Source organism: Phaseolus vulgaris, chromosome 3, assembly GCF_000499845.2.
Source record: "Phaseolus vulgaris cultivar G19833 chromosome 3, P. vulgaris v2.0, whole genome shotgun sequence".
Classification (NCBI taxonomy): domain Eukaryota; kingdom Viridiplantae; phylum Streptophyta; class Magnoliopsida; order Fabales; family Fabaceae; genus Phaseolus; species Phaseolus vulgaris.
Genome location: NC_023757.2, coordinates 50,846,358 through 50,857,835, shown reverse-complemented (window position 1 = coordinate 50,857,835; position 11,478 = coordinate 50,846,358). Strand labels below are relative to the sequence as shown.

At 27.1% G+C, this 11,478-nt stretch overlaps 1 protein-coding gene across 1 annotated transcript; it reads left to right on the top strand.

The window, feature by feature from the left end:
- The first annotated feature begins 4,153 nt into the window (after window positions 1-4,153).
- Window positions 4,154-7,968, top strand: LOC137805988 (protein PIN-LIKES 7-like). The gene is made up of 10 exons (XM_068605863.1): window positions 4,154-4,362; window positions 4,538-4,617; window positions 4,938-5,062; window positions 5,237-5,358; window positions 5,451-5,630; window positions 5,906-6,025; window positions 6,113-6,213; window positions 7,381-7,433; window positions 7,519-7,704; window positions 7,844-7,968. Exons 1-10 carry the CDS (start codon window positions 4,225-4,227, stop codon window positions 7,966-7,968), a joined length of 1,230 nt encoding a protein of 409 aa, XP_068461964.1. The 5' UTR covers window positions 4,154-4,224.
- The last annotated feature ends 3,510 nt before the right edge of the window (window positions 7,969-11,478 follow it).

Sequence of the window (11,478 nt, the reverse complement as noted above, 5' to 3'; positions counted from 1 at the left end):
TTTATTTTAAAAAAAGTGTAAAAAATATATGAATTAAAGAGAAAGATTTATTTTTGAAATTTTAATTTTTAAAAATATTTGAAGTTAGTGACCGAAATAGTTGATTACAATTAATAATAATTAATTATTATATTTTCAAGTAATTTTCACAAACTATTCTAATCAATTATATTTAATCATAATGAATTGATTGTAAAAGTTGACTTTTCTTAAAAAAAACCTTGATATAATGATTATATAAAAAACATGTGAAAATAATTGTCAAACAAGATAATTGGTTTAAACTTTCACATAATTATTTTAGCTTCATATTTATTTGTATGATGAACTCACCTAAGTTGAGGTCTTTTATGTATATCAAAAGTGTTTAAAATGAGTCAGGTGTTACTCTCTAGTAAGATATGCTCAATATAAATATTTCAAAACATGTATGTTTAATATGTGTTATGTTATATCCATTTGGAGTTAAGGTTTGTTGTAAACCAACAATGCTTTAAAATTGACCAAATAAAGTTTGTTTGATATGCTAATTAATATTTACTTATATTTTGCATGTTGGTCTTAATTTTTGATAACTTACCCTTCTTCTTGTGTTTGTTATGTGATTTATATTAGGATTGTGTTTAGTTATTAGCAAATAACAATATAGGTCAAGAATATTATTTTGGGCGAGGTTAGATAGTTTGATAATTTATATTCATGTAATTCCATATTTTCGATATAATTTATTTTTAAAAATATTTTATATTTTAAATCCCTATTTGGAATTGAACTTTATATGTAAATAATGTTGGCAAACTTTGGTATATTTATGTATGTAGAAGTATATAGGTATTACAAACCTAATAAATCCAAATAGATTGAGTTGGATTTGCTTCATGATTATGATTAGGTTTAAACTCAACACAACTTAGTTTTCTACAAATTAGGTGACTACTTCTATATGTTGAACTTGATACCCAACCTCGACCCAATTTATTAAAAAAGTCATGAAAAATAATAATATTAATAGTAATAAAATTATTAAATTTATTTCATTATTTTATTCACCAAATATGCCTTTTTAAAATATTAAATTATTTAATTATTCAAATACTAAGTAATATAATGAAAACTAATAAAATTATATATTTTGGCAAAAACAAATTCAAAACAGATAATCCAACCCAATCCAACTCAATCAACAATAAATTACAATAACTTAGTTTAGATCGAGTCTAATAAAAAAAGCCACAAAACATCTCTCAATTCTGAATTTGACCTTGAAGTATATCAACCCTAATTTCTTTTATATTCTATATAAACCTTCCAATTGTTTTTTTAAAAAATATTGTTCCCACTTTTTATAGTATACATTTAATTTTAAACATATCCATAAAAGTTTAAATAAAAATTATGAAAATTGTATTTTTTTAAAATTTTTTTAATCAATATAATATTTTTTAAATAACATAAGAGAGATTATTATTACTTTCTTAAAATATAAGGGATGCAGATATCTTTTTGTTAACAAAACTGTAACTATTTATTTAAAAATTAGCAAAGGTGTGAATGTCATTCAGTATGAATCGTCAACACTCACCTAAAAGTGAGTGTTATTACAAAATCTTCAACATTAACTAAATAATCAAATTAACCAAATATGACTTGTTTTATATCTTGAAAATAAAAAATATAAACATATTCTGAAAAAGGATTCTAAAATTTTAAAAAGTGTTCTAAAAATCTAAATCCAGAAATGCATTTATAAATACCAAATCTGAAAGAAGGTATTTTAGTCATTGTACGTAATTATTAGGTGCAGAAATTAATTGTCATACCAAACTTAGACTTTAAAAAATGCATATAATAGGTAAATAGATATTATTCAAACTTCATATTCTTGCACTCGCTTGGTATAATCTTCCCAGACCTATTTCTAGCTAAGAGTATATATTTTGAGAAACATTTTTATAAACCCTTCAAAAACTAAATGAATTTCTCTGTATTAAGATTAATTTATACAAATTAATTAATGAAGGATATATTATATTAATTTTTAGAAAATCATATTTTTAATTCGTAAATAAATAAATTTTAATTTATTTTTTCTTCTGCTTAAGTAAAACTTAAACATCCCCAAGAAATTAACACAAGGAAGAAAACTAACAGGTCTTTGGGCCAAAGACAGTAATGCATGCTCCATGAAGTGTCTTGGGTCTATGTTAGGACTTTTGCTTCCTGCACTCTTATAATTACTAACTGCACCTCTATACTAAGAGAAAAAGACTAAAATATAATCTCTCATGCACCGCACAACTTCCTCCAGCTGTCTACACATTCCTTCTTCATTACACTCGGAAAGTTATTCTAGAAATCTCATTTTGGAAGTTGTGATTTAAGTTTGACAAAAAATGTTCTAAAAATTTCGTTCTAAAAATGCATTTAATATGTTGTAGAAAACTTGTTTTAGAAAAGTCGTTATAGAAGATGCATCTAATAGGTTTTAGAAAGTATTATATATGTTAAAGAAAATTTATTTAAAAATTATATTTTAAAAAGTTTATTAAAAAATGTATTACATGTATTATGGAAAAATTATTAAAAATTATGTTCTAGAAATTATGTTTTGGAAATTCTATAAAGCTTGTTCTAGGACAGCTAATTCGGAATTTATTTTTACAGAGTAAAATGTCATTCTAAAAATGATAGGAGTGCATTTAAATTTATGGGGGCTGCAGAAAGCAAAAAAACCTATGTTAGCCTTGTCTGGTTATCTTTTTTTTTTCTTCCTTTTATGCAACACATAGCAAAATGAAGTGTTAACTTCTTAGAACTTCAATCAAAATCTCTACTTCGCTATGTTACAAGGAGCTTTCCTTTGTAAATTAGTAAAAATGGAGATAACTTCATTTTATATAGCATTCAAATTCTCAGTTTTTAGAGTCAAGATAATTTCTTATAAATTTATTTTCGTCTATATTATTTTTCCCATTATATATATATATGTGTGTGTTTGTATTACATGCACTAATAGATTTCTAGCTAATAAAAAAAAACTATAATCTATAAAAATAAAAGTTATTGATACTGAGCATGAGACAAAGGTTGAAAATAGACAGAACAATTACGTAACTAATTAAACCTACTTGTGTGGTTGATGTTGGTCAAAATAACAAGAAAAATAAATAAAAGGAAGAAAGATAAATCAAAGTTGAAACTAAACTCATGATCTAACTATGTTTAGACAGCATGCTTGAGGCAATGCGCAAATAACGATGCATCTAACTCAACTCATTTGAACAACTCAACACACTAATTGCTCAACGAATCATAGCATACCTTTCTCTCTGTCTCTCTTCTCAAACTCATTTGCTCTTACTTTCAAACAAGTTCTTAGTCTCTCTCATTCACAGGTTTAATAACACAATGCATCATACATATATATCCTCTCAGCAATGGATTATCTATATAGTCTTATCTGAATATATTTATGTAAAAGGACAAATAGGTTCGTTCGTGAGAGTCTTAGTTTCTCATATTCTTATTGTTATGAACAGGTTTGAAAATATGTTATACATTAATGGCTTCTGCTTCCTGTCAATGGATTGGTTTCATCAGTAGAGATGAAAACACTTGGTCAGTAATTCCTTTTCTCTTTTAAACCTGCATGTTGTGACACTGTGATCATCAAAATGTGGAAAGTGGTCCCTTTTCTACTTAATATTTATTTTTAAAATGAGAAAATTACACTAACCTTTTTTCTTTCCTCTTTTCTTTTCTAGATTTCTATCCTTATTTATACTCGTATAATTATTTAAAAATCGTCTCACTAAACTTATACATTTTTAATTTGTTTAGGTTGAGTTTTCTTGACGTGGCTGTCTTACTCCTGTCACAGATTATGTGTGCCATCATGTCTATGCTCATTCCTATAAGTTACCAAAAATTGGTAAATGTCATCAATTCCACTGCTTTTCTCTGTGCTGAAAATTGATGTTATCTTCATGGTTGGTCCTTGTTATTGACATTGGCCTTCATATATAGACTTAGCCTCCTTGTTTAGTGCCTTTATTCTTTTACTAGACTGCTTCTTCATTGCCACTGTATAGTGTGTTTATCTTTGTTCTGTTTTTTAAGATTTATCTTCTATTCATCCTAGAGGATAGAACTGAACGTGAGAGGAAAACAGTAACATTGAACAAGAGAAGGAGCTCAGAACAATAGAGACAAAGATATATAGAAATGGGGTTTTGGGAAATGTTGGAGGTGGCTTCTGCGCCAGTTATTCAAGTCCTACTTATCAGTGCAGTAGGAGTTTTTATGGCAACAGATAGTTGTAATAATCTTCTTTCAGCAGACTTCAGAAAATCCTTGAACAAGGTAAGAGATTATCTGCATTAAATATCAATGAGGTTTGAATTAAGATTTGTGGTGAATACTTATTTGTTGATCTTGCATCCTGTTTTTTCCTTAGAGAGAACAAATTATGGACAAACTGTTCTTCATTCTTATCCAAGCATTTTTTTTTCTTTGATTTTGTGTACCCTTTGAGCAGGTTGTCTTCATTGCGTTCACTCCTTCACTTATATTTGCAAGTTTCGCCAAGAGTGTTTCTCTTGACGAAATGATATTATGGTACACAATCATTAATTTTTTTCCTTCCATAAACTTTTCATGAGTTTGGTTAAATAAAAAGGGGTATTCTCCTATCGGCACTGCAAACAAAGCATAAGTGTATTACTTACATATAGCAGTATAGCACGCACAAACTAACTCTGATTTTGTAATCTTTGTCACTAATAATCGCAATGAGACCATTTATGCATATTTGAAAAGCACAAGAAAAGAAAAAAAAGGAGAGAAAGGGTATATACAATTGTGTCAGCAAAAGGGGTATGGTTTTTTGGTTTGTTTATGCTAAAAATTAACCATGTCTTGTTTAATCATTAATGCAGGTGGTTTATGCCCGTTAACATTGGACTTACCTTCTTAATTGGAGGGATTCTAGGATGGATGATAGTAAAAGTACTAAAACCAAACTTGAAAGTGCAAGGGCTCATTATTGCTTCATGTTCAACAGGTACCATATCAAAGTTGTGAGAATTATAGCATTTTTTTTTCTGTTCTCACTCAGTGCTTCCATTTTTCACTCCTACCAAACACTCCTATAATTGTCTCACAAACCCTTTATCTAAAGCCTCTCTTATAAATGTAACAAAAAAAGGGTCTCATTGAAGGGTGCATCTTTGATCAGGAAACATGGGTAATCTTCCTATTGTAATTATCCCTGCTATCTGTGATGAAAAAGGAGGTCCATTTGGTGAACCTGATGATTGCCGCCACAGGGCTCTCTCTTATTCTTTTTGCTCTTTGGCGGTAATGCACCATTTTTACTCATAATTTTTATCCATGATTTGCTTTCACCATCTGAACATGTATCTGATATTATCTTCTTTTATTAATTTTAGCTTGGTGGTGTCTTCATCTGGACCTATACTTACCAACTAATGCGAAACACATCCTTGAGATATAAAGCATTTGAGGCTGCTGAGATCTTAAAGATTCCCAACAAAGGCCTAGATGATGATGCAGAAACTGGCTTTCTCAAGCAAAATGATGGTTATGCCAGAGACACAGAAAATCAAATTGTAAAACCATGAGATAGTAGTGTACATTATTGCTATGTTTGTGTAGGAAGGAAATGAAAATATTGGCATGAAAACATTTTATCAAACATAATATGGGAGTGCTGAAAGTGGTCCTATATATATTCTTTACCAAAGAGCATAAAAATCTTTCTATTCCACCCCTTTTTGAACTGCAATCTAATTTTGTGCATTCTCCTTTTTCTCAAACTCAATGTATAAAAAATTCTCAATAATTTGGTGGATTATAAAATGAATCGAAAATTCCAAATCTGCAGCTTGTAGACCAAGGTGCGTCCATTGTGTCAATGAATAGTGAAAAATGTTTTTGTCATAGAGTGATGGAAACTGTGGGTCAAATCCTGACAGAAGTAATGTCACCCCCAACAATTGCTACGGTGAGTTCCTTTCATTCCCTTTTCTATTGCTTTCAACTTTATTCATTAGCCTTTAAATGATCCTGAGAAATTTACCCCAATTATCAGTTTTTAGGTTTTCTCTTTGGTGGGATTGAATGCCTAAGGAACCTAATAATAGGACGCGAGGCTCCATTACGAGTCATCCAAGACTCCATTCAATTACTAGGGTATGTACCTTTTCTCTCATCAAAATAAGAAAAAAGATTTTTTGAATCCCATTTTTCCTTTGCTCCACGTTACACCTTCTTTTAAGTGTTGGATTACTTCTTTTAAGTGTTGGATTACTTATGTGATAAGGATAATTTTGTAAAATAATAAGGCATAAGATGAATGTCATTTGGAGCATTGAGTGTCAAATAATTACTATTACTCTAAAAATAATGACTCTAGTGTAATTATTTTGATTAAAGATTGGTTATAAGAATCCTCATAAGATAGATGATGCTGATTTTTTTTTGTTACTTCCCATTCCTTTTCAATCTTAAGGATTGATTTGGTGGTCTTTGAGTTTGAAGAATGTTGGTAGGTCAGATGTTGAACATGTTGACCTTAACCATTTTTTGTATAAGGGTTAGGGAAGTATCTGTATAAGGGTTGAGACATTCTAAAGTATTTGTAAGGATTGAAATTTGAACACTTTTGTCTCATTTTATTTTTTTTATTTTTTACTGATAAAAAAAATATAGTATTCGGTTCTTTATGTTAATGTTAAGCTTTAAAAGGACAAAAAAAATAAAAAATAGTAATATTAGAATAAATATATAGTCACATATGATAAGGAAAAAATTGTATATGAAACAGTAATAATTGAAAAAAGATGACAAAAAAAGTTTATTAAAATGTTATGAATATTTGCAAAGAAATCACTCAAACAATTTTTTTTCTTATAAAAATGGTAGGGAAAGAATGATGACAAATAATATAATATTTGGAGATATCATTTGTCCCAACATGTGGATAATGATCTGTTTTAACTATATTTAGAAATAGATTTTGAGACTAACTCAATCTTACAAAACTCACCCACATAAAATGAGATTTGTACTTACTTATATATTATAAAATGTTCTTATATCTAATTGATTTGAAATTTTCACACACTACTCATTTCTCATGCCAACTCATAGTATGTATAACATCTAATTAAGAACTACAAGAAGAAATTGTTAAATAGAAGTTTTGTAGTGAAATAATATTTTCAACCTTAGAATTTTGACTTTAGACGAATTTAATAGTGTAGCATGTTAGTCAATTTTATTTACTGTAGAAGGCATTTCATTGGTGTCTGTTATTTTCCAACAGCTTATTCATTTGGACTAAATTTTTTCTTTTAGGGATGGTACAATTCCTTGTATCACTGTTTTGCTTGGAGGCAACCTTACACAAGGTATAGAGAATTAACTTCAGCATATTTTATACAATTCTAAAGAACTGAAGTGAGTTTTTCAATTTGATGTGCACCAAAATGACAGGCATGCAGTCATCAAGTATCGAACCACTGGTCCTGATTTGCATCATCATAGCTCGACTAGTCTTACTACCTGCCATTGGATTTTGTGTTGTTAGAGGAGCTGCAAATTTTGGTCTGCTCCCATTGGACCCTTTGTTTCAATATGTGCTAGTTATGCAGTATGCCTTGCCACCTGCAATGAATATCAGTGAGTCATTCATTCACTCCATACAAATATACTCTTTTAACCTCTTTTAATCACTTATATAACTTCTACTTCTGAATTGTAAAAATAATCATGCTAAGTATAACTTGCATAATGTTACAGCGAGGTTATACTTGTGCAGGTACCATGGCTCAGCTATTTGATGTAGGCACTGAAGAGTTTTCAGTTATTCTCTTGTGGACATATGGTGCTGCAACTGTTGCTCTCACTCTCTGGTCAACATACCTCATATGGATATTTTCTTAATATTAAGATAAGAGATGACTTTTATATCCAAACAAACACACCCAAGGAGATGAAACTCTCAACATAACCTTGAATAATTTTCTATCAGAAAAAATAAATAGAAATAGAAATCACTTTAGAAGTGATTCAACCATTATACAAACCACAGTAACACAAGAAACAAATGCTCACTTCCCAAAAATCCAAATCCATAAAGAATCTAACACTTAACAACTAATTTCAAAACACTAGAAAAAATCCATCTAAACTGGAAAAATCAAAACAAACACCAAACAAAAAAAGGAAGCACCAGAGCTTAAAATCAGAAACTGATAGCCTCAAAACCAACAACACACAGAAACAACAACCGAAGATCACAAACAGAATCATGAATAATACTTGTACAGTTGATATTATTATGCAGCAAGTTCCTTTCAGCTATTTTGTTTCAGTGATAGCTGGTCATGAAGATGGTATTTTGCATGATTTATACGTTCTATGAAAGAAGTTATGAGGGAGGGAAACAATTCGAATCATGTTTCATGGCCTTGATATGGATGAGTGTGAAAAGAGGATACAAGTTTTTAGGTTTCTTCTCCAAAGCATGTGTCTATTTATTTTTACCAAGTATTTGTAGTGAAAGGTGTAGAAAATGATTAATTCTATCGTGTAAAACTACTTCATGTTATTATATTTTAGTTATTTTTGTTAAATTTAAAGTAAATTGCACCAACTTTCTTAGCATTTAGTTCAATGCAAGTTTTTTTTATCAAGAAATCTTGATTTTTGTAAATCATATAGTTAGAAATGTGATTTTGTAAGAATGATGATTATTTATACATATTTTTAAAAGTATTTATAATTAATATAGTATTTCTATAAAAGAAACTTTATTTATTTATTGTATTATAAATTATTTAATAAGGTTATTTTTTATTAATTGTGTTAACTTTTTAAAACTTAAAAAAGTTAGATTTTTCCTTTATAGGAACAATTTTGCAAAAAAAAAACATAGTTAAAACACATTCTTGAAAACGCGTTCTTAAGAATATTATATTTCAAAATTAAACCAAACATAAAAAAAATAAAATAATATTAATAAAATTTGTTACTATGAGTTCATTAATTAAAATTTTAATGTGTGTATGTCAGATATACGATTTTTAAATTTAAAAAAAAATTATTATATAAACAATTTTCTTTAATTTAATTTTGAGCAATTCAACTTATATTAAAATATGTTAGATTTTTCTTTTATATTTCCAAGACTAAAATTTCTTTCTTATACCAAATGCGTCTTTAAATATAATTACTATACTATTTTTATTTTTTATGTTAAAATATATACTATTATCATGACATTAGAATAAAATATAATTTGTACTCCATTTTTAAATTTTCTTAAGCTAACATTTCTTAAGAGATACAATATCATAATATCATGTTCTATTCTTTTTTCTTTTTTTTTTAAGTTTTCATGTTAGGTATCACTATGCAACTTGACATCTCAGCTAGGCTGACACCTCAAGTAACAACAATCATCTGTCATTACATGAAAAAAGTATTATTAAAAAAAAGGAAAAAGAAAGAAAATACAAAAATATGGGGGGACTAGACCAAAACCCACATATTAACAAAAACGATACATAGGTAGACTATACCTATTCATAAAGAATTCTAAGAACAGACTAGATGAAAGTCTATTATACCAATGAAATGATTGTCTATGAATGAACCCTAAATTAACCAACTTATCAGCACATGCATTTCCCTCACGAAAAATATGAGTAACCCTAAACCTGATTGTCCTACAGAAATTAAGACAAGTATTCCATCGATTACGAAGCATCCACGGAACAGTAATCCTAGCAGTAAACGCAGCACAAATCAAGACAGAATCACATTCAAGCCAAACATTTAAGTTGAAAAAGGAACTACTTTTTTTCCATATAAAAAAATGAATATATATTTCATTTTATTCTATTTTATTTTTTTAGGAATATTATGTCTAAAATATTTCTTACACTCTAAGATTTATATATCACAGTTCTTTCTTATTTTAAAAGATATACCCTTCTCTTTTAATAGATAAAAACTAAACATTTTCATCATTGTTTTATTTTCAATATAAAAAATCCAATAATTTCTATTAAATAACTTTTTATAAAAAAATATATTAATTTTCTAACATATTTTTTTTACCAAAATATGTTACTAAATTATTTTATTTTCATAATATATTTATGGTACTAATATGCTTTTCACTGAATGTTATTTCTAGTCCTTTTATTACTAGAAAAAAAAAGATTTTGCGACGTTTAATTATTGATGCGTAGAAAGGAAACAATATTATGAAATCGATATAATGTTAATATTTTGCAATAGAAAAAATTTCTTTGACACCAAAACATATATTTGACACTAATTATAATAATATAATAATATTTAAAATTAAAAAATAAATCAAATATAATTAAAATATTATTTTGTTGGTTTGTAAAATAAATATTTTTTACTGTGATGTTAACACCCTTTGCAATAACAAGACATATAAATTACTAATATATTATGATTTTTTTTAAAAACTGAACTTAACTTCTTTAAATCAGTTTTCTTAGGCAATGTTTCATGCCTAAGTTTTATTGGTAGATCTTTTGCACATGATAAAAAAATACATGTATAAATTAAATTCTTATTTTGAAAACAAAACACATATTTGAATTACTAAATATTTAATTTACTGCAATAACTAAAACTTTAAAACTATTACAAATTTAAGTAACTGATTTCTTAAATACCAATTTAAAAATAATTTTATAATATTTTATTAATAATAAAAACCACAAATATCAATAAATTTTTAATATCTAAATTAGTATTTAATTTATATTATAACCAAAACACATATTTGAATTAATCAATATTAATTTACTGCAATAATTAGAAATTTAAAACTATTACAAATTTAAGTAACTGATTTTTAATTAACGAAATCATATCTATTGTAATTATTGAAATTAATTAATATTTATTGAATAATTATCTTAAAGTAAGGGCATCTACAAACATCTCAATTTTTTAGAACTTCTAAAAAAACATTAAATCCAAATTACCCAATGATTAAAGAATCAACAACTTCAGGTTTATCGATTATTATTATTATTAATTTCCATTTAAGCATATTTTTTCCAAATTTATCAAGTGTTTTATGATTAATTCATTTCCAAAGGGTTTAAAGGTATGTGTTAGTGGCATGCTTATATCTTTTCTTATTTTGGAATACTATACAAAGCCGGTTTAATATTAACTCAATTTAAGCTATATGCCTATATATATTCTCAAGACAATTTTTTATATCCAAAAAAGATATTATTTTTTAAAATAATAATTTTAGAAAAATACGATTTCAAAGAATGACTAAAATGATATGGTTGGTAAATAATATTTTTAGTATAAATCTTGATTACTTATATCACATTATAATGATTTATTAAAAGTAATATATTTTTACTGCAATAACAAAATTGAACT

Coding starts and splice junctions, on each gene's coding strand:
- LOC137805988 (XM_068605863.1), top strand. CDS start 4,225: ATGGGGTTTTGGGAAATGTTGGAGGTGGCTTCTGCGCCAGTTATTCAA. Junction 4,363..4,537: donor TCAGAAAATCCTTGAACAAG/GTAAGAGATTAT, acceptor CCCTTTGAGCAG/GTTGTCTTCATTGCGTTCAC. Junction 5,631..5,905: donor GAGACACAGAAAATCAAATT/GTAAAACCATGA, acceptor CCAAATCTGCAG/CTTGTAGACCAAGGTGCGTC.